At 45.9% G+C, this 23,995-nt stretch overlaps 1 protein-coding gene across 12 annotated transcripts in view; it reads right to left on the reverse strand.

Moving 5' to 3' along the window:
• NVL (nuclear VCP like) overlaps window positions 1-23,995 on the reverse strand; it is a 104,432-nt gene that overhangs the window by 54,602 nt on the left and 25,835 nt on the right. For 8 of the 12 annotated variants that reach the window (XR_006815526.1, XR_006815524.1, XR_006815525.1 and 5 more), the window contains 5 exons: window positions 15,205-15,469; window positions 13,472-13,690; window positions 12,284-12,388; window positions 7,641-7,703; window positions 1,442-1,561 (listed from right to left, as the gene is read on the reverse strand). Coding sequence is in view for 9 of the 12 variants with exons in the window: in XM_045982528.1 (XP_045838484.1) it covers window positions 1,442-1,561; window positions 7,641-7,703; window positions 12,284-12,388; window positions 13,472-13,690; window positions 15,205-15,469 (772 nt within the window). In the remaining 3 variants the exon portion in view is untranslated. The remainder of the gene's footprint in view (window positions 1-1,441; window positions 1,562-7,640; window positions 7,704-12,283; window positions 12,389-13,471; window positions 13,691-15,204; window positions 15,470-23,995) is intronic. The other 4 variants (XM_045982534.1, XM_045982529.1, XM_045982527.1 and 1 more) reach the window with 1 other exon arrangement.

A 23,995-nucleotide genomic window follows, 5' to 3' on the forward strand; every position in this document is an offset into this window, starting at 1 on the left:
CTTTGCCTGCCTCTCTGCCTACTTGTGATCTCTATTTCTGTCAAATAAGTAAATAAAATCTTTAAAAAAAAAAAGTCTAAGTCATACATGTTTTTAAGTTTACAGAGAAAGTTTTAGAATGACAAATACCGCACATGAAAGGGTTGGCGGCAGTAACCTCCAAGGAGAGTAACAGGGAGAAAAATGAGAAGACTATTTCTTAGCACTTGTATTTATTTGAATTTTCTCACAAGTACATGTTCATGTATAACCTGTATAATAAGAGAATACATTCAAATTTAACATATTTTCAGAATCCCCCTCATTTCAAGATGTCAAAAAAGCAGAACATGTGTACTGGAACACGGAAACGTGTGTTCATACACATCCAAGAGAGAGCAAGAGAAGCCAGATGTCAGGAGCGAGGCTCCCGGGCTGCAGACCTCTCTGAGGCAGGCGGCAGAGTGGATGCATCTCGGTGAACCCCCACAAATTAGATTCCCAGCCGATGACAGATAGCTGAAAACCCATGAAAGGGGTTCCTGACAAATGAAGGGCGTATGTGAAGCCACAGAAGAATTAAAAAGGAGTCAGACCCAGAGTGTACCATGCCCCAACCAGCAGGATAGAAAGGGCAGTGCTTTGCTCTGGATCCCACATGGGATTTAGAATGTCACAACAGGCAGGGCAACCCCTGGCCACCGACATCGCCATCAGAGACAAGACCGTGGAAGGATTTTCTGATGAGGAAACAATCTCCCTATGACATAAATCACTCGGACATTACTCAAGTTTTGTTCTTGAGCCTCTGGAAGGTTTCTGGAGATTGTGAGCAAAGTGAGGTATTCAGTAACTGTTTTGACAACCTTAGGGGCACACACAGAACAACTATCTGAAGATAACTGAACAACTATCTAAAGATATATCACAAAGGAAATAAAATCACCTGCTTAGTCATCTTGCCAGGAATGTCCTTATCAGATAGTCTCCACTACCTGTTTCAGGCTGTCTGTTGCTTACAAGAGGCTTTGCTCTGCTGGGGACTTTGAGACAAGCATCCCTGTGACAAAAGCACTTACAGACACTCACTGTACTGAAATTCCTACCAACTGTGACTCAGCCTGGGGATGCAGGGAGAGTCTGGGGTAGACAAGGAGCAGAGCTGAGTCAAAGCTCAGCCCTATTTCAAGGGAATCTTAAATTATACTTTCTCCTGTCTCCCGAACCCATTTGCCTGAATAGAGTCACGATCATGAGGCGGGCTCTTGGAAGCCACGTCATTCCCGACCAGTTCAAGCAATATCATGTAGAGACAAAAATGGACATAGACGCCAAGAAAAACCAACTGTCACCCTGGGGGCTTTCACTTTGAATTACTAGGTTTCTTCACTGCAAGAATCTTAAGTGTTCTTAGGGAGTGACTTTGTCAGAACTCACAAAAGGTTTAGGGCTTTATACCTACCTCCCGGTCTGACCTCCGAGGGCACAGGGCATCCACTTCATCAAAGAAGATGACGCAAGGCGCGGAGCTCCTGGCTCGCTGGAATACCTGGCGGACGGCGCGCTCGCTCTCACCAACGTACTGACACAGCAGAAACAATACAGAGATCAACTTTGGGGTTGGGGCCAAATCATGGTAAAACTAGTCTTAAATGGCAGTTAGATATCAGAGTCCAAAAAGCATGAGGTGGGAATCACATGCAACTGTGGACAGGTACTCATTTCTGATGCATAAAAACAGCCAATATGTGGGTCAACTTAAAAAAACTAGCTATTGTCCATGTTTACAAATCTCCTCATTTGCAAAACAAAGGCAAAGTGAGTGTAAGGTCTCCTCCAGGTCCCAATTAATCCCATAATTCTGTTTTATTTTAGAACGGATCTCCTAAACTTCCATCGCGTAGGATACCCAGCCGTAACTCTCCCGAATTCAGCAGTGTTCTAACCGCCATCAGCTGCTCTGCCGTGTTTCCCACAAGGTCATGTTGCTGATGGGAGAGCTATGTTGTCACATGGCATCAGAGACGGTAGGTGAGCCAGCGAGGCCTCCAACAGCTTTGTGAGACATACGGTATATTAAAGTCTAAATCAGGCATGCCTGACTGGCTCCTTCAGAGAAGTGTGCGACTCTCAATTTCAGAGCCATGAGTTCAAGCCCCACGTTGGGTGTAGAGAGGACTTAAGCAAATAAAAACTTAAAAAAGAAATCTAAATCAAGGGGTGCCTGGATGGCTCAGTCGTTGAGTGTTTGCCTTCAGCTTGGGTCATGATCCCAGGGTCCTAGGATCGAGCCCCACATCAGGCTCCCTGCTCAGCGAGCCCTCTCCTACTGCCCCTGCTTGTGTTCCCTCTCTCTGTCAAATAAGTAAATAAAATCTTAAAAAAAAAAAAAAAAAAAAACTAAATCAAAATATAAAATAAGATCAGTCAAGAAATACAGGCTTCTCCCTCTCCTACTCCCCCTGCTTGTGTTGCCTGTCAAATAAGTAAATAAAATTTAAAAAAAAAAAAAAAATCTAGGGGCACCTGGGTGGCTCAGTGGGTTAAGCCTCACCTTCAGCTCAGGTCAGGATCCAGAGTCCTGGGATTAAGCCCCACACTGGGCTCTCTGCTCAGCAGGGAGCCTGCTTCCCTCTCCCTCTCTGCCTGCCTCTCTGCCTACTTGTGATCTCTGTAAAATAAATAAATAAAATCTTTAAAAAAAATAAAAAAGATCAGTCAAGGAATACAGCAATTCACAAGCAGCTATAACATTAGGACTAATCTGTACAGAAAGTCACATGTGAGAATACAGTCTCACTGCTGGCAAAGCATTAGAAATTCTTCTTGTAAAATTTCAAACTGACTGACTAAGAAGAGCAGGTTTTGGGGCACCTAGGTAGCTTAGTCGTTAGGCATCTGCCTTTGGCTCCAGTCATGATCCCAGGGTCCTGGGATGGAGCCCTACATCCGGCTCTCTGCTCAGCAGGGAGCCTGCTTCCCACTCTTTCTGCCTGCCTTTCTGCTTCTTGTTCTCTCTCTCTCTCTGTCAGATAAATAAATAAAGTCTTTTAAAAAATAAATAAAATTAAATAAAAAGAAAGAAAAGTAGGTTTTTCATAATACAATGGCTAAAGCAATCTGAAAACCATATCACGCAGGCACACGGTGCATCACAACAGTGATGAAGGTGTAAGGTTCCCGTGAGCAGAACTGTCCTTCCCTCACCACTGCCCTGTCCTTTCTCAGTACTTCTGCTCATTGTGCTCCTCACGCCTGCACTGTCTCACAGCCTGCCACCAGTTCTCCCAACTGTCTGCCGATTCCTCTAACTCACAGTGTCTCTACTACTGTGACCTGCAGCTCTTCCACCTTCACTGCATCATGGTGGATGTCCTTGGAAAGCCTGTGTCACTTTCACATTTGCCTCCATCATCACACCCTGAGCCCTGTACAAATACAGTGGACTGGTTCGGGGTCCTAAAGAATCTATTTTTTTCAACCTTGAAAATCTGGCTTTTGCAAACACAATTACTGAAAATATTTGCCCTAAAGTCACTAATGATCTTCTAGTTGCCAAACCCAAGGTCTTACCTACTTCCAGTTCCTGGTACTCGGTCTGCTTATACCGACGAGGTTAAAGTTAGCCTCCTCCCCCGGTTTTCAGGCTTAAAAAGTCCTGGGCATTCTCCCCCTTCAAGAGACCAGCCTGCTTTGCCAGTTTTTCCTTCCTTGCCCCAGTGCCATCAGGGGTCCTGGTGAATGCACCCCCTCCGCCAGCAGACCTGGCCCGTTCCCAGGGTTTCAGGGGCCACCCCAAATCCCAGAGCTCCAGACTCATATCTGCATATCTGCTGGATGTCTCCAGACCCCTTGTTCCTGAAATTCCCCAGAGCAAATGCATTTTCCAACCCTGAGAAGTCGATCTTCAACAGACCACCTCATCTCTGCCCATCACTCCATACTCTGCCACAGACCTCTTCCCACACCTCTCCCTAGAGAACAAGTCAGATCACAGCAAGATGACCATTCATACTCAGAGCTGACCCCGCCGGCGCTGATGAGGACTTGGGGACCCCCTTCACAGCTGGGGGAGGTGTAACTCAGCAACAACCACCTTGGGAAAAAAGCAGGCAAAACATTCTATTTTTGAAAGTGCACACACTCTAGAAGAGACAGCAATTCTCCTCTGAGTACATACCCTTGGGACAAACAGCTCCCAAATGTATGAAAGGATATGTGTATATAATGTTCAACCTAAACATCCATCACTGATTTTTTAAAAGTGTGATTATATTCAATCAGTGGAATACCACACATAAGACTAATGAACTCAAAGTAAACATATCAACAAAAATAGTATCTGCGATAGAATGATTTACACAATATATTTATTTGGTTACTCATATATCTAATCTTCACCCATAGTTTCTGAGAAACGTCAGAACTACAAAAGTGAAAGGAGGTATTGCTAATCAAGGCGAATTTGGACCCCACCTGAGGGCAAGGCTGACAGGGTGGTCAGAGGAATGGAATTTTCAGTCCTCCTCACCCACACGTCCCCATTCAGGACTGGGCTGAGAATGAATCAGCCAATGGTCAGTGACTCAGCCAATTATGGCTATGTAATCACACCTCCATAAAAACCCAAGAGGACAGTTTTTCCGTCCTTCTATGCCAGGGAACCAGTTTGCTACCATGTGCCCCGCAGCCAGGCATCAAGCCCCGCGAGACTCCTGTTTGGGACTTTGCCCCATGTATCTCTTCTTATCCTTTATCAACTCCTTCAATAAACACAAGTGTTTTTCGGAGTTCTGTGAGCTGATCTAGCAAATCAACAGCAACTAAGGAGGAGGCTGTGTGCAGTGGAGGGTAGAGGACCCTTCTGTAGGACTGAGCTCTAGCCTCTGGAGTCCAATGCTGTGTCCCAGCAGACTGTGCCAGAACTGAGCTGAACTAAGTCATGCGTGTTCTTAGATACCCTGCTGGTGTCTGAAATTGCTTGATGTTTTTGAGGGGGAATCCCCTCCCCACCGGAATTGGGACCAGAAACGCTAAAAGAATGATAAAAATGTTCAACAATGATAAGAAAAATCAAGTTACAGGGGGGCCTAGATGGCTCAGTCATTAAATGTCTGACTTAGGCTCAGGTCATGATCCCAGGCTTCTGGGATCGAGCCCCGATTCAGGCTCCCTGCTCGGCTGGAAACCTGCTTCTCCCTCTCCCAAATCCCCCTGCTTGGGTTCCCTCTCTCGCTGTGTCTGTCAAATAAATTTTAAAAATCTTAAAAAAAAAAGTTACAAAAAACCCACATACCACTTACGTAAAGTGGGTTTTCTTTTGTTTTTCCTTTACTGTTCATAAAAGCATTCCATACATGTAACAAAAGTGGGCATTATAGTATATGGAACCCTAAATATGCCCATTAGCCAGCTTCACTCATCATCTGTTCCTCCCGCCTTACTCAGCACTGGTCAGGACAAGCGCACTCTGCACCCTGTCACCGAATCCACCCTTTCCTTCCAAGTTACTCTCTAAACATCATCCATCTGGCAAGTGGTCACATTTCTAATTATCCCCTAAACATTCCTGAAACATTTACAATAATACTGAGGTGTTGCTGAGAGCTAAGTACATATAGAATAAATGTAGAAATTACACAGGATAAATGAACACCAAATTTAAGATTATGGTAAATTCTATGGGAAAGAAAACAGGGTCATGGTTAGGGAAGGCCTGGAGGGGGCTTTAAGCACCTTGGTTTTGTATGTTTTTTTAAAGTTGGGTGACAAATACAAGAAGGATATGTTCCATTCCTCTCCATAACTTCTTCTGTGCTTGGGATGCTTTATAATAAAGTTAACACAACACCACACACTGAATTTATAGCCTCTGTTGGGTCTCTGCGATTCTGGAAAGGAAATCCCAGCTCTAGCAAGGAAGGACAGCCTTTCACTGTCCCTTCTTTCCCAGTCTCATCCCAATCAATCCTCTCCCTCCAAGGTTCATTTCTAACACCTCTGCCAGAACGCCAAAATGAAATGAAGCAAAAGGGAAGTAAAGATGTATATAGAAAGCCCACAGGAAACACTTAAATATGAATCCTTACTTTAGGAGCAAGGTATCACATACAATAGGAAACATAAAAACCAGTAGGGGGATAAATGTAAAAAGCCTCTTAATCTTTTTTAAAGATTTTAAATCATCTCTACACCCAACGTGGGACTCAAACTCCTAAGTCCAAGATCAAGAGTCACATGCTCCACCAACTGAGCCGGCGGGCACACCTAAAAGGCCTTTTAAAATAAACAATACTGGGGCGCCTGGGTGGCTCAGTGGGTTAAGCCGCTGCCTTCGGCTCAGGTCATGATCTCAGGGTCCTGGGATCGAGTCCCGCGCATCGGGCTCTCTGCTCGGCAGGGAGCCTGCTTCCCTCTCTATCTCTCTCTGCCTACTAGTGATCTCTTTCTCGCGCGCGCGCACGCTGTCAAATAAATAAATAAAATCTTTAAAAAAAAAAATAAAAATAAACAATACTATTTTCACTTCTTCGTCTGAATACATGACAGAATAGCATTTTTACTTCTCACAGGGATGAAGAGATAATAAGATATTCAAACTCTCTTAAATTTGAGACACTATCTAAACTGCTAAATATGGAAAGAAGTTACTATATACTATGGTAATATTTTTCTCCCTTAGTACTTTTATTCATTAAAACTTAAGCCATTTGGGGGTGCTGGGGTGGCTCAGTCGGTTGAGTGTCTAACTCCTGCTTGGCTCAGGTCATGATCTTACGGTCATGAGTTCAAGTCTTGTGCTGGGCTCCATGCTGGGTGTGGAGCCTACTTTAAAGAAAAAAACCAACTCAGTCATTTGAGCCACAGGACACTAGAGCAAGGCAAGCAGACCAGAAGTCACGTAACCGAGACTCAAATCTCAGCTCTCCTCCCTCAGCCCTGGACTTTGGCCAAGGTGCACGCTGCCTGAAGACTTCAGTTTCCTCGTTTGGAAATCAGGAATCAGAGGAAACATTAAGTCATCTCTCCAGGGTTGCTGAAGAAGAATACAGCTGACCCTTGAACAATGCACAGGGTTAGGGACACTGACCCCCCTCCCCACTGCTGTCGAAAATCCATGTGTAACTTTTGACTCCCCCAAAACTTAACCACCAATAGCCTGTTGACTTTCAGAAGCCTAACAGTTGACAACATAAACAGTCAACTGACACCTACTTTGTATGTTCTGTGTATCACAAGCTGACTTCTTACAATAAAGTTACTAGCATCAGAGAAGAAAATATGATGAGGAAAATACATGGCGAGGACCGTATTTACTGAGAAGTCTCTGCATGTTTACGTGGGCCTGCACAGCTCATACCCAGGCTGCTTGAGGGACGACTGTGTGTGTACAGTGGGTGATGAACACTCAGCAAGGAGCACACACTTTGAATGTTATTTCCATTTTGCAGGTGGGAACATGGAGGCTCCGAGCTGATGAGACTTAACTGGGAGGGCAGCTACACACATTTGGTACCGTAGAGCAAAGCTAATGTCACGCCTGCATCGGAGATTTTACCCAAATGCCACGTCCATCCCCAGGACTGAGGACACCCCAGCCCGTGAGCGGAGGGGCCCCGAGTCTCCCAACCTATACTCATGGCTGATGCCACACGACTTACCATGTTGAGCAATTCCGGTCCCTTGACCGATATAAAGTTCAGTCCAGACTCATTTGCAACAGCCTAGGGAGAGGAAACCAAAAGACACAAGTCAAACAAGTACAGCAGAAAGTGACAGCACTTCATGACAACGCAGGGGCTTTTGCAGCTTATGCTGTTTCCCTTTTCTCACAGCCGTTTTTTCCTTATTAGACGCAGCTCACATATGGGAAAAGGAGAAACGGGTTAAAAAAAAAAAAAAATCAAGGAATGTTCACCCAAAACTTTCTAAGAATCACTCAGACTGCAAGTCAGATGGAGACGACAGGAACATCTATGTCAGTGTTCTGTTTCTGCAAACTTGCTCACATTGTGCACATCTGCACACTCGTAGCCCCAGCCTGGAATCCCAGTAAGACCGTAACCTCCGCATCCAAGCACATTGTTGCCCAGTGAAAGCAATCATTAGCTCATGACCCCAAATTCAAAAAGATCAGTATCAGCCCTGGCCAAAGGCCAGTGTTTCCTGATTATTTTTAATAACGATTAAACTGCATGGCTCAAAGCCAAAGAAAAGCACGAAGGAGACACGTGTGGTTATACGTGTGGCAGAATCCAACAGCCTTCACCTGAAGGTTACCTGAATGCAGAGGTCACCTGAACCCTGAGCAAATCACCCAGAGCTTCACGAGGACCAGGGAAGGGATCTCCCTCCTCTCCTCTCCTCAGAGCCTGACCTTGGAGCTCCAGATCTAGACCCAACAGACTGCTCGGCATCTCCCTCCTGATTGGACACACATCTCAAACCCATCATTGACAGAGCAGGACGTGTGGATCTGTCCAACTCCCTCCACACCCCACACTTCCAACTCCAAAAGCTTTTAGCCCCAAACCCTGGGGCCCCCCTTAACCCTCTGTCTTGTGATTTCATCCAATCTGCCTGCAAGTCCCGTCAGCTCTGATGCCAAAATGCAGGAGTCCACTGCTCTCTGCTTCTCCACCACATAGCCCCTCACGCAGACCGCTGTATCTCCTGTCTGGATATCCAAAGAAACCAAACCCAAAAGACCCTGACCAGTTTCATCTCCCTCTTGCTTTCCTTCCACCCATTCTCACAGCGCCCCCAGCAAGTCAGTCGTATCATTTCCCTAGGATTCGTATTCATCTTTGAGTACAGTGTGAAATATTAACCACAGCTACAAGCCTGTGGTTTGGGACAGGACAGCTTCTCCACAGTCCTGACACTGGCTTTCTCTGGATCTCGAACTCACCAAGCCCTTCCCCATGTCAGGGATTCTGCCACTGCTGTTCGCTCTGCCTGGAGGAGCCTTCCCCTTCTGTCCCTGCTGCCTCACATGGCCAGCCGGTCCCTCAGAACACTGCCAACTGACAGCATCCCCAAACATCACCTTCTCACCAATGTATCAGCACATCTGCTTATTTCCAGCCTAACCTTGCTGCATCTCCATGTTACTGTATTACCGTTTCCTGCCTGTCTCCCCAGACAGACAGTAAATGTCACCACAGGAAGTGCCTGGTTCGCCTCCAACGGGGCCGGCACAGAGTAAGGAAGTTGCTAAGTAGGTGCCCACCACACGAACGCATGCGTGCTCTGCCTCAGAGGGAGCGCTTGGTTTCTGTCCCAGCTTTCATTCAACATGACACAGACAGGAGAGCCAGGGAACACATCTAACGAGAGCTGATGCCCCTGCATCAGGTTTTCAGCTTCCACCTGCCAGACTACCAAGATTTAACCACAAACACCCCCAAGAGTTCCTGAAGTTGTTGGCAATCTTGTCTCCTAGGGGAAGCACAGTGAGCACAATTTACTTTTTCTTCACAGCCTGAGCCTCCTGCACATGGTCAGGAGCTGTCTGCTTCAGGCCAGGCTCCAGGCGCTCGTTGATCTCACTCCTCTCTCTCTGCAGTTTCCTCATCAGCCATCAGTGTGCAAGGTGTTGGCTCTGGCAATCATATGCCTTGACCTTATGATACTCACACACTTTCTATGCGTCAGCATTCAGAAAAATGGTATTATCTTATTGTGACTGTGAGTAAACAAAACAACCAAGATTAGCCCAAATCTTCATTTATGGTTCAGACTAAGGTGCCAGATTCTGACTTGTAAGTAGTTCCACAACTTTCCTACAGTAACATTTCCTTCTGCCATTCAAGGACATTTTCTACTATTTCAAGATTTTCAGGCATGTACCTCCCAGAGCATCTAAAGAAAGTGGTGAACCCTCTCCCAGGAAAAAGTACACAGCTGCACAAATACCACCTGGGCTCACAGACCCAGTGAGCCTGAAGGCCACCCACGGCGTCCTTGGTCAGATTCCCCCTCACCAAGGGCCGGTGCCAGAATGTGGGTGCACAGACAGGTACCAAGTTGTTGGCAGTCGGGGGAGGCAGGAATACGGAGAAGAGGAAAATCTATGGATTTCAAATAACCCACACAGTCTCCTTCCTGCCAAGGAAGGGCTACTCAAAGGCAAATGTAAATAAGTAAACAAACACAGCAAGCATCCAGGCCCAGGACCTGCATCTGTCTGATGCATTTACATATTCATAGGCAGGCCCTTCTTTCCTGCTCTGTCCTTCTAGAACAGATGGCCAGGAAACAACTGCCCCCCAAAAGGTGTCCTCTGTCCCGGCCCGGGCTCCCATGCTCCTGCACAGCCAGGGCCTAGAAGAGCGCAGGAAGCACCGAGAAAGGAAATGTAGTCGTATCAGCAACAGTACGTTTGGAAAACTTCACATGTGCTATTTAATTTATGGATATTTGGTATTTACTGTTGTTAGTGGATATTTACGGAGCAGTCACAAACTGGTTGCTATGGCACCTACTAAAAGTGCTATTAATTTTCACTTCCTGCTTATAAGTAATTCAAATGATTTAAAAAGCTGATGAGGGCTAAGTAAAAGATGAAACATTATACAGACATTAAAAATGACAGCCCACATAACTTACAGATAAGGAAGAGAGGTCTAATATGCATGACTCCAAAGGAAAAAAAAAAAGACACAGACTGAGAAATTTGCCCACATAAATAGGAAAAAAAACAACAACCCATAAAAAAACATTTAATAGGGGTGCCTGGGTGGCTCAGCGGGTTAAAGCCTCTGCCTTCAGCTCAGGTCATGATCCCAGGGTCCTGGGATCGCGCCCCGTGTCGGGCTCTCTGCTTAGCTGGGAGCCTGCTTCCTCCCCTCTCTCTCTCTCTGCCTGCCTCTCTGCCTACTTGTAGTCTCTATCTGTCAAATAAATAAATCTTTAAAAAAAAAAAAACAAAACCATTTAATATATGAAGAATAATTATAGAACCACACACATGTCAATGGAAAAACAGGCAAAGGATATGAACAGTTTCATTAAGAAAAATAGCCAATAAATACATAGTTTGATAAGCCCACTGGTAATTTTTAAAATGTGAATTAGAAAGTGTAGGATATCATTTTTGCCTCTCCGACCATCAGACATTGAAAGCAGCATCACTGGTTTTTGCTAACTTGGGGTGTGTGGGACAATACTCACGCTGGCAGGGTTGAATCTGCACAAAGCGTCTTGAAGGCACTTCGGTGATGGAGCAGATGTCATCTGGTAATGGTTCACTCTGATCAAGTGGTAATGGGTCAAAAGTTCTAGAAACATGCATTCCTTTTACTGAAAAATTATTTAGGAATGCATGCTAATAAAACGATCAGTTAAGATACAAAAAATCTAAGTACAGGACTATTAGACATAGTGTTGTTTCAATGGGGCATCATTTCTGTAAGTTACAGAGTATCTTCATGACAGGATACTAGACAGATGTTAAAATACTGAGGTGTATATATGTTGACATGTTCAAGACATACTGCTCTGCTCGGAAAGCATCATTAAAAACCTTATACTTGTCAAAACACATGCAAAGTTACGCACACGTATCATTGGGACATGTGTATGGAGAATGTCTGGAAGGACTGAACACAGAATGAACCAGTTAGCCGCGTGAGAAGATTCTAAGTAGTGTGACTCCTTTGGCTTCTGTATATTTTCTATTTCAAGGAAAAGGTTTTTTGAAAATAACAATTATAAGAAACACAGAAGACAATACTTATAAAGAACTACACAAAAGCAGGGAAACAAGGTCAACTACAAACCACAGCTACATGACCGTGCTCACTAAAAAGCCAGAGTAACAGAAAATATGGTAAATTGCTGTTAAAATTGATAGGGTGGGACGCCTGGGTGGCTCAGTGGTTTAAGCTGCTGCCTTCAGCTCAGGTCATGATCTCGGGGTCCTGGGATCGAGTCCTGCATTGGGCTCTCTGCTCGGCGGGGAGCCTGCTTCCCTCTCACTCTCTCTGCCTTCCTCTCTGCCTACTTGTGATCTCTCTCTGTCAAATAAATAAATAAAATCTTAAAAAAAAAAAAATTTGATGGGGTGATGGCTGATGTAAAAATCTTTTTCTTGTGCAAATTCCCAATGATGCATTTTTTTGTAATTAAAATAAAAGTGAGAAACCTTCCCGAAGAAACGGCCAGTTTTGCTAGAAAGAGTCTGTAATAGAGACTATGTAAAACCCACATGCTGTAAGACAAAGGTTCAATTCCTACTCTCCTCCCCATTGTAAGAAGGAAAACACGGGCAGCTATGCTCATCCCTGCGCTCACCCCGTACCTTGGCCAGCAGCGTTTTCCCACAGCCGGGGGGGCCAGCCAGGAGGACCCCAGCGGGAGTCACCAATCCAAGAGCTCGGAACTGATTGGGGTTGCGCACCGGTGCCTGTGAAGACAATAGCCACGTGTGTTGTTACAAATGTCCATTCTACACTGTGTGCCCGAATGATCTCGATGCATGCTGCCAAGAGGAGTGTGGGGCACATGTGATAAATACAGGAATTCCTGCTCTTTGGGAATTCAAACGTTTCAAGCATAAGGATACAACACTTCAGCATCTTAAAATCAAGTTTTTTACGCTACCTAAATTCCCAGGTTACAAAGCATCAGGTGGAGCCATCCTGTGAGGCTCAGAGGCAGAAGTGCCCTGCGTGGTCAGGAGCCAGAGACACATGCTCTACCCTGCTCTTTGCTTTCAGAAGCTCCACACCTCAAAGTGGATCATCCTTCATTAATGAACCACAGAATCCTCAGGAAAGTGTAAAAGTAAGCATGAAGAAAATTAATCCAAGGCGTGCCTGCATGGCTCAGTTGTTAAGTATCCCCCTTTGGCTCAGGTCATGATCCCGGGGTCCTGGGATTGAGCCCCACATCGGGCTCCCTGCTCAGTGGGAAGCCTGCTTCTCCCTCTCCTACTCCCCCTACTTGGGTTCCCTCTTTCTCTCTGTCAAATAAATAAAATTTTAAAAAATATTAATTTAAAGTTTCACAGGCACTAAACTGCTTTGACCCATAGGAGTGTGAGCGAGTTGAGAAAATATTTCTCAAATAGTCAGCTCTTGGTTGAAACCCATTTTTTTTTTTACATTCACTGCCAAGAATTCAAGCACAACCATGAGAATGGGTCTAAAACAGATCTCAGAAGAATGAGAAACAGCTGTTGGAGGCTTAATTAGAATCTGGGGCGCCTGGGTGGCTCAGTGGATTGAGCCGCTGCCTTCGGCTCGGGTCATGATCTCAGGGTCCTGGGATCGAGCCCCGCATCGGGCTCTCTGCTCCGCAGGGAGCCTGCTTCCTCCTCTCTCTCTGTCTGCCTCTCTGCCTACTTGTGATCTCTCTCTGTCAAATAAATAAATAAAAAAAAAAAAAATCTTTAAGAATCCAACAGGACCCACATAAGAAAGCTACAGCCAAGCCTATTTCGGCAGCCTCGTTCACATGCTGGGCGCTCAGCCGCAGATACACTTACCAGTATTGCCATCGTGAGCTCCTCCCGGATATCTTCCAGGGCACCAATATCTGCCCAAGTCACATTGGGGACGGTGACAAAGCCTTCCCTTTTGGCAGAGGGCTGGACTGAGGAGAGGGCAGCAGTGAAATCATCCCACTCAATGCACAGTCCCTGCAGCTGCTCCTCGGACAGGGGGTCTTGGCTTCTTAGCAGCTCCAGCAGCCACTTCAACTCATCCTGACAGGGAGCGATTGAGGGGGAAGATGAACAAACATGAGGTCTGTTGAAAAAGTTATTTTGTGGGGCGCCTGGGTGCCTCAGTGGGTTAAGCCTCTGCCTTCAGCTCAGGTCATGGTCTCAGGGTCCTGGGATCGAGCCCCACATTGGGCTCTCTGCTCAGTGGGGAGCCTGCTTCCCCTTCTCTCTCTGCCTGCCTCTCTGCTTACTTGTGATCTCTCTCTCTGTCAAATAAATAAATAAAATCTTTAAAAAAAAAAAAAAGAAAAGAGAAAGTTACTTTGTACCTTTAAAAATTGTTACTGCAGTATTTCTTTAAGCTGTAAGAGTTTTCCTGTGTTTGAACAATTTTCCCCTTTGACACAGTGGTTTATTTTGGTCTGCAGGGCTCATGCGACTTGGCCAGGGGCAGGTCCACTGACTGGAATGGAACACAGGAGGATGGTGTCTGTAGGCAACACCAGGGCTGGCCAGGGCCCACACCAGCAGCTGATTGTGTTCATTTCCACAACCACCAATTCCCATGTTTCGTTTATAAAGAATTGAACAGCAGGTGAATTTTGATGAAATTAAACCAAAATTACACCAGTAAGAGTGTCACTCACAGCATGGCTCCCCAGAGGCTTGCCCCTACACAGACAGCCGGCGTCCTAGGACTACACCGAGCCTTGAGCTTCAAAGGCAGATTTCTTGCTTTGTAAAGAAATGAAAGGATGGGTGAAGAGTAACTGAGTAATTCAATTCATAAAATTCTAACTTATGTGCAGCATTATATAAGGACTACGCTTGCTGTGAATTTTAACAGATATAGCTGTGGTTCCAAATGAGTAAGGAGGGAAAAGACATCTGCAACCACACACCAGGATGTCCGCTCTGGAGAGCAGAGGCTGCATGGCGCGGGCAGGCCATGGTCTCTCATGCTTAGCTCCTCTGATCACGAAGCCATGACGCCTCTGTGCAAACCATCAAGTGCTAAATAAATGTTGTGCTGAGTCTTCACGACTCATAGAGCTCCCAGCTAGAGCAGGACCATCCTCCAGAGCCACGTGTAGCAAGCTCACAGTAGACTATGCCAGTCCACGTGAGCAGACTGTAACCAGGAAACAGAACCAAGTGTCTGGTGCTCTTACAGCAACTGGAGAACTTTCTCTAGACAGATTTGCAGGGCCAACACTATAGGCTTTGGGGGCCCCCCATGTGAACTGTGCTATGAAGTGGGACAGTAGGGACGTGATGTGGGAAACATGGGAACATGGCTGTGTCCCAAGAAGAGGCAGCAGGCAGGCAGCCCATGGTTTGCCAATCCCTGCGCCACAATTTTATAATCCATGTTGTAAAAGGATCTTACTCAGCATCAGCTAAAAATGTAAAATAACTTGTACTTTGGAAACCAGAGGCATTCTGGGTGTAACTGATCATCACGCAGTGCATAAAATGCCAATAAAACCGAAAATCATACACTTCAAATCCATGGATGCCTGCTGCATGGCTGACATCAGGACAGGGGAAGGTACCTGCACAGAACACACCGGTGGTTTAGGAGTGGGCTCGGCTCCCATCAGGTCTTCCTGGCCTCGTCCAGGGGGCGAACCTGCACTCTTGGGATCCATGGTCTGCTGCTCCTGCCATGCCATCAGGACCCTGCTGACCGCGCCCATGGCTGCCTCTCGGCACAGCGCCATAAGGTCAGCACCAACGAAGCCTGGTGTCAGGTGTGCTAAGTGACAAAAAGGAAAACTTTCCGGAAGTCTAAGTTTTCTGCACAAAGTTTGAAGTATTCTGTAGGGAAAACAAAGGCAAAAAGAAATTCAGATTCCTGGGGCTCCTGGGTGGCTCGGTGGGTTGGGCCTCTGCCTTCGGCTTAGGTCATGATCTTGGGGTCCTGGGATTGGGCCCCACAACGGGCTCTCTGCTCAGAAGGGAACCTCTCTCTGCCTGATGTTTTGCCTACTTATGATCTGTCAAATGAATAAATAAAATATTCTTTAAAAAAATTCAGATTCCTGACCCACCAGTCAAAACAAGTTACTACTGGGCCACCTGGGTGACTTAGTCGTTAAGCATCTGCCTTCAGCTCAGGTCATGATCCCAGGGTCCTGGAATTAAGCCCCACTTCGGGCTCTCCGCTCAGCGGAAAGCTGCTTCTCCCTCTCCCACTCCCTCAGCTTATGTTCCCTCTCTCACTGTCTCTCTCTGTCAAATAAGTAAATAAAATTCTTAAAAAAACAAAATAAAACAACTTACTATTTATTTGAAGTAAATTCTGCTTTGAGAGTAGATTAAATGGACATCTTCCAGAAATAAGAGCCACCAAACTCAAGTAAACCATCAGTTCTATTCGTCACAAAAAGACAGGATGCTGCCTACCTTAACCCCTAGCTTCAGGTTAGGACAGTTACTTCCCCAACTTTACCGTACTGCATGGGAGAGAAAGCCCGCTCGCTGGAAGCACCACCAGGTAGGGCCAGAGAATGTGGGTCTCTAGGTAATAGCCATCAAAGGAGGACCTCAGACAGTTTGTAGTAAGAGCTTGTGAAGAAACAAACCAGCTGGGAGTTCTGCACCTGGCCCTGCCACTCCCTGTCTGGACCCGTTGCTGCCCTGTGCACTTGGGTTTTGTCGCTTGTTAGCTATGGATCATAGTAGCACTTGCTCGCAGGGGGGTCAGCATGAACATGCGCTGAACCCTCCGAACAACGGCTGAGCTACAGTGAGTGCCCAAGTGTTAGTTATTACGATTCACATATTGTGATACTACGGTTGAACTTGGACAGGGAAATACAGTCTGGAATTTCCAAAGTTGTAGGGCAGAGGAGCACTGATGGAGAATAAGTTCCAGAAAAGTCCCTTGAGGTCATGTAAGTGAAAAGAAAAGCAGCAGATAAACATTACTGACCAACGAAAAATCACTCAGACACTACACAGCACTTCCACTGCTTACAGTGGACGCAAAAAAACGCTTCCACTGTAAAACCGTTTTCATGAGAACACTAAGATACTCAGAATGTTAGAAGAAACTGCTAACATAAAGTAAGTATCATCCTTTTCTCAGTTACAACTTATATTTCTGAAAAAAAATGTAGATATTTCCAGTCACCATTCTCTGGAAACTCCAGAGGAGGAGAAAAGACCCAGGAAGAGATTTGCAGTTTCAAGATGGCAGAGTGACTACTGCAGCAACAGTCCTCTGCCTGGAAAAATAACAAGAATCGGAAGCATGAAATCCATAGTCCATGGAACCAGGAGGCCGTCTGGACTCTTAGCACTCAGACCCTGGCCCATTCTGGAAGGGAGCCACAGAACAGGAAAAAGGAGGTTCGATCTTTATTTGTATGAGGTCTTTCAAAAGCCATCAACGTTGGTCTTCAGCTACAGGCTCCAGCGGGGCCCCATGTAGAGAGAGGTATTTATGCCGCTAGGACACCAAAGGGACGGGTGTTTGGAGGGTTCTGATGTGTACACGTCTTACTACCTGAGAAAGGTGCCCCAATACGGGTTTCTGCATCAGCTCTAGCTGATGCCTTAAGGCCGATAAATCCCCAGAAAAGATTCAAATAGGGGCGCCTGGGTGGCTCAGTGGGTTAGGCCGCTGCCTTCAGCTCGGGTCATGATCTCGGGGTCCTGGGATCGAGTCCCACGTCGGGCTCTCTGCTCAGCGGAGAGCCTGCTTCCCTTCCTCTCTCTCTGCCTGCCTCTCTTGTGATTTCTCTCTGTCAAATAAATAAATCTTAAAAAAAAAAAAAGATTCAAATATTAGGGGTTCCCAGAATAAATGATCCAGGTTTAATGTCATATTTGCCTATCAATAGGATGAATTTTAAGTCATTTTTTAAAAATACACCTTTTATTTTTAAAGTTTTAGATGTACAGAATTATTGCAAAGACAGTATAGAGTTCTATATACCCCACACTGCTTTCCTACTACTACCGGTAATGTTGAGGATTACTGGCCCAGAATTTTGTAGATGACCCCTCGGCGGGATTAGTCTGATATTTTTATGGTGATCAGACTAAGTTAATGTATTTTCGGAAAGAAGAGCACAGAGGTGGAATGTCATCCACACCCCTCCCCACTAGGATGTGAATCCTGAGCTGGATGCCGTGTTTGGCAGGGTCTCTGCCATGCGGTTAGCCCTTCCTTCTTCCACACTGAACTATGCCCAGCTCCCATTTGAGGTGCAGGGAGTCAGACTCCACTCCTTCGCAGTACATCCAAATAAATCATCTGGAATTCTGCACCAGAGGCTTGCCTTTTATTTCTTTATTCAGTCATTTATTTTTATCAGCACAGGCCAAGTGAACAGCCATTTATGAACAAATGAAGTGGATGGAGAATGATAAATGACCTAGGAGAGGGGACAAAGTCAGACTGACCTTCCTCAGAGAGGTGCACTAATGAGAAGGGAGGAGATTTGTCTGGCGAGCCCCAGAGAGCAGGAACTGGAGGCACCCAAGGGCTGGGTGGCAGAAACGGGGGCCATAGCAGAGAACCAAACCAGCAAGTTCTGGACAGCCTACATGAGAAGCACTAAGACCCCATACTATGTGCATGCCCTCAGCCAGCAGGATCCGTCTGGTATGCAGACGACCACAAGCCCCATCCACCAGGAAAATGGGGTGTGCAATCCCTCACTCCTTCCCCTGCCCGAGTCAGGAGTCCAGCAGCTACAACCGCAAGACCTGCAGCCCACAGTGCTGCCTCAATGTCTGTTTCTGAAAAAACCTGAAGCAACTCAACAAAAACCATCTACGGAAACGGACATGTGGCATTATCTAGTTAAAATGATAGCTGGCCACTTGACTGCTTTATAGTGATACTCGGGCTTCAACAAAATGGCTACCACTTGGGCACCTGGGTAGCTCAGTTGGTTGGGCAACTGCCTTCAGCTCAGGTCTTGATCCTAGAGTCCCAGGATCAAGTCCCGCATTGGGCTCCTTGCTTGGCAGGGAGTCTGCTTCTCCCTCTGATCCTCCCCTGTCTCATTCTGGCTCCCTCTCTCATTCTCTCTCAAATAAATAAATAAAATCTTAAAAACAAACAAACAAACAAACAAAAAACAAAAAAAACCTCCCATCACAGGTGTCCCATTAGCCTCACTCTTAGAACAGAATGGTCGGCCCCGGTCTGCCGCTCGAGCAAAGCACCCACAGGAAATGATACTAATCCATCACTGGTCAGGACTCCCAACACAGCAGGTATAGTTGCTCGGACTTTACCCATGTGTCTCACTGCCTATCCCTGTGATACAAGGCAGAGGACAGATCGAAACACACAGGCACACACACACAGATGCCTGGAGGAAACAGAGAACATGAAAAAGTTGCAAGAGGGTTAGCAAATGAAAAAAATACAATTATGAATTCCAGAAAAGTTAAAATGGTAAAGAAAGGTTGTATGATCCTGATACAGGACTTAGGTAAGCAGGGAATAATATTTATACAGAGGAGAAATGCAAATGCTAAATACAGATACTCAGAATTTGTAATACAATTACACACTTCAAACCTGTGGCTATGGTTTAGATATCAGGTACATTAAAGAATTATTTGTGATGTTTATAACATCACTGCATGGAAGTTAAATAAAAAGTCTTTATCCATGAGACACTGAAGTATCTATAGATGGAACGACACACTGCCTGGATTTTGCTTTTAAAACACACCAGGAAAAAAAGTGGGGGCTAGACAGAACAAGACTGAAATGATCATAACATGACAAGACATAGGGTTCACTGTCCTGAGAGTTTTAAAGAATGTCTGTTACAAAGTTCTTGAGCCTCCTCTCACTGGGAGGTGGGCACTCTGGCCCCTCTCCCCAAGTCTGGGCTTAGCCCTGTGGCTGTTCAACAGCACGGGGCAGTGGAACACAGGCTGTGGAACTGCCCAGCAAGAATCCTACTACCCTAAGTCCTCCTGGCTCCAAGGAAGCCCACAGGGTCCCATGATGGGTGCCACATGGATAGGTGAGGAGGGGACAGACACACAGACAGGTAGCAGGTGCACTGATAAGCTCAACCCTGTGCCTCGGAGCTCCAGCTACCGTCTCTGCAACCAGACGACATCCTGAGACAGAAACTAAATTCTTTACCCATGGGACTTGTAAGAGACAATAAAATGACTATTGTTGAAAGCCACAAAATTTTGCAGTGGTTTGTTCTGCAGCAACAGAAACTGAATAGCTCTAACAGACTGTTTTGTGTACACTGGAATTTTCTGTACCAAAATGCTTTTAAAGTCCAGGAAAACATCAATAGCTACCTAACGATTCCTACATGTTGGAGGTTGTGCTAGGTATGTTAACACAGTCCTTACAAGAAGCCTTTCAAAGTTAAGGTCCCATTACCGTCTTACATATAAAATGAGGCACTGTTACCATTTTTCCTTTATTACAAGTAAACAAACAAAAGTTAGAAAATGTCAGCTCTCCAGGAAAAGGTACAGGGACACACAGCAGAGCTGTCTCAACCTCTGAGATCACATGCTCGAGCCCCTCGCACTCAGTCCCCGTCCCCCCGGAATTTGCTCTGGACCTCGACAGATCCCTGAGCTCGCCCCTCCTCAGCAGGTGCTCCTCTTTCTACAACTTAGACCCCAGGGCCTCTATTTCCTTTCTTAAATTCTAAATCTCGGCTCCCTCCTGGCCTGTACCTAGACTGGGGAGCACTACTGGGAAGGAAAACACTCCAAGACCAGGCTTAGGTACCACTCTACACCCCAATCCTAAACTCCACCAAAAAATCCCATTATCCTAGCTGGCTCATTTCGAATCATCCAAGAATATAACTGCAGGCCTTCACCCTCCTTCAGCCTCTACAGATCACCTGCCTGACTTTCATCAGATGATCTCACTGCTGGATTCATGGAGAAAACACCGTTTTCCAAGTACCACAGCGACAAGCTCCGTGGCCTACACCCCCCTTCCTTCCACAACTGCTCCAACGGAAGAGCCCTTGCGCCCCAGCCAGCACCTCCCCGGGCTCCCATTCCCCATTCCTCCTACTTGCTCCTTTCCAGAGCATTCCAAGGTACTCTGGTTTCTCCCATCCTACCCCCAACATCCCAATACCCCTCGCACAGCCACTACCTCCCTCTCCCCTTCACGTCCACACCTCTCTTTGCAGAATCATGGAAGTCTGCTCACTTATTCCTTCTCTTTCCACCACTCACTTAACCACTGAACCAGGATGCTGCCCGATCAGCCTATCCACGAGCTCTCAGCTAGCTCATTTGAGCTGGGTGCTCAATTCCAACAACGGTGCTCCAGCCCTGCCCTCCTGAGCTCTCATTAGTCCCTCCTGCAGGGAGCACTCACGTCCCCGCACTCCCATGACGCACATTCTGCTCTCTCCAGCACTCCAGCGGCTCCCTCTGGACCCTAACCCTGCCCCGGGACCTCTGACCTCTGGTCCTCACACTCTGGCTAATGTGCTCTACTCACAGAACTTCAGCTGCCTTCAGTATGCTGATAATTCCCCAACCTCCTCAGAGCTCCTGACTCACCCAGTTGCAAAGCTGACATCTCTACTTGGATGGCCTGCAAGCACGTCTAGCCCAGCTGCCCGGATCAGCTCTAGCTCTCCCCAAATCCTCCTCTAACACCTGCTTATCTCCACTACTTCTTACCTCTCAGAGAAAACCACAGCAACCTGGGAATATTCCCTCCTGCTCAATTACAGCCCCCACCTTCCACACATTCCTTCTGCCAAGAAATGCAACACACTGGCTCTACTTGCTAAATGTCTCTGATTATCGCAGCTGTGCCTCATCCACACTCCAACCACCCAGCACCCCCCCCAAGCACTGCCCCATCCATGCTCTGATCACCAGGCAACCCCCAGCTGCACCCGATCTACATTCCCCACACAAGACAATGCCCTCCCCCCTAGCTGTGCTCTATCCATGCTCCAGTTATCTTGACCTACCCTCCTACCCCTACCTCCTTAATCCCAATGCCATCTCATCTGGATATTACAACAGGCCCCTCCCTGGGCCACCAGAACCCATTCTCACTCTTCTTTCATTCATTCTTCACATTGTAGCTACAGTGATCTTTTCAAAATAAAAAATCTCTTTCCATCACTGTCCTACATAATTGAACTGCTTTAATTCCTTCTCGCCGCTCAGAGAAATCCAAAATCCTTAACAAGGGTATGTGAAGTGCCTTCTGCATTCCTTGGTAGCCTTTCTACACCTTATCTCTTCTACAGTCTCAGTGTTCTTCCAGGTCCCCGGACTTACTGAGTGCAGTCACCTCAGGGCCTACCTGGAATAATCTATTGTCACGTGATCTGTTCATCGCTCTTATCCTTAATGTCTCAGCTTCCTCGGAGAAGCCTTTAAGAACCCCCAGACCAGCATGCTTTGCTTGATACATCCTCCCTGTTTTTTCCTTTTTGTACACACTGTTCTTCAAATCACTCACACTAGTGACTGAAATGCCACTCTGCCTCCCTCCTTTTTTGTACACAAAAGGTGTTTAAGTATTTCCTCAATTAATGACCTTCTAAGAACTAGTGATACAAACACTGACATACCTCAATTCTATTTATATATTTTCCCCACCTTAGAATTTAAGGCAACAGCACCTGCATATGATAATATAACTGATTTGTTTTTGCACTCAGAGCTAGGCACAAATATAAAAATAAGAAAACTGCATTCTGCCTTTGTCGAAGACTCAAATCAGAAATACTCTTTCTCGGGGCACCTGGCTGGCTCAGTCGGTGGAGCGTCTCACTTTTTTTTTTTCTTTTTTAATTTTTATTTATTTGACAGAGATCACAAGTAGACAGAGAGGCAGGCAGAAAGAGAGGAGGAAGCAGGCTCCCTGCTGAGCAGAGAGCCCAATGTGGGGCTTGATCCCAAGATCCTGAGATCAAGATCTGAGCCTAAGGCAGAGGCTTTAACCCACTGAGCCACCCAGGCACCCCTGAGTGTCTGACTCTTGATCTCAGGGTTGTGAGTTTGAGCCCCACGAAAGGTGTGCAGATTGCTAAAAAATAATAAAATCTTAAGAGAGCCTGAGTGGCTCATTCAGTTGAGCGTTTGACTCCTGATTGCAGTTCAGCTCATGATCTCAGGGTCGTGGTCTCTATCTCTCTCTCCAATCAATCAATCTTTAAGTACTAATAGCGATGATAAAATCTCAGGAAAGAAAAAGAAATATTCTTTCGTAGGAGGAGTAATGGGTGTGTAACAGGCACTGAATGTTAATTTTCCACAATGAAATTATAAGATGCAAAGTTTTAGAAATTTGCTACAAACTAGATCAAGTTAATATTACTAAACTGTACTATTCAAACTAGTTAAGATGGTAAATTTTATGTTTTTACCAGAATAAAAATGATATTTCTAAATGCACTGCCTTATAAGAGTCCCACTCATGATTCTAATCAAGAGCTACCGTCTTTCAGGCTTTGAACCCCAGTCTCCCCAGCTGGCTTTAAGCACAGCAGACACTTAAGCCCGGGACTAAGCCAGCGCGCCCGGCCTGTATGAAACACTGCCGTGAACACCACAGCACTGACTAGTAGGAGTCTACAGTGGAGTTTGGACAAACTGACAAAGGTAGCCATAGCTACTGCAGATACCAGAAATGTCAGGTTTCCATTTATTAAGTGGACAAGAAAAAGGCAACTTTACAGGAGGAAACACTGACAAACTTCCTAACGGAGTGATCAGACCTATCACGACCAATGATGACATGAAGTGACACTGTGAACCTCCTGACATGATGCTGAGAACACCTCACTGCCCAGGCAGTATTTCTGCCCAAAGCATCTAACCTGAGTGTCATCAGGAGGAAATAATTGGGAATGTTCAAATTTTGCAGCAACCAGAAAACACCAATGTCATGAAAACGCTTCCTCCCCGAGGAGGCAGGCAAAGGTTATAGGGTCACGTGGACTCAGTCGGGCTTGATCCCGGAGTGGAGTCTAGATGAAACACAAACAACTAAAAAGGGACATCCTTGGAGCAACTGGAAAATCAGAACGGATTATACAGTGAGATATTATCATTATGTCAATATCAAATTTCCTGGAATGATGTGAAATGGTGTGACACAGAATGACAATCCCATCGGAGAAGGACTTACAGCTGAAGTGTCATCATGTCTCCAAATATCCTTCAAATGACTTGACAAATTAAAAAAAAAAAGGTACACACACAAATATACGTGTTTTCTCTCGAGGCTGAAGATAAGAGTGGACAGCTCTAGTGAGGGGTGAATCCAGCTGAAGGGCATACAGACCCTAATCATACTATTCTTTCAACTTTTCTGTGGCTTCAAATTTTTCAAAATAC

The sequence above is a fragment of the Meles meles genome, chromosome 17, assembly GCF_922984935.1.
Source record: "Meles meles chromosome 17, mMelMel3.1 paternal haplotype, whole genome shotgun sequence".
NCBI classification, from domain to species: domain Eukaryota; kingdom Metazoa; phylum Chordata; class Mammalia; order Carnivora; family Mustelidae; genus Meles; species Meles meles.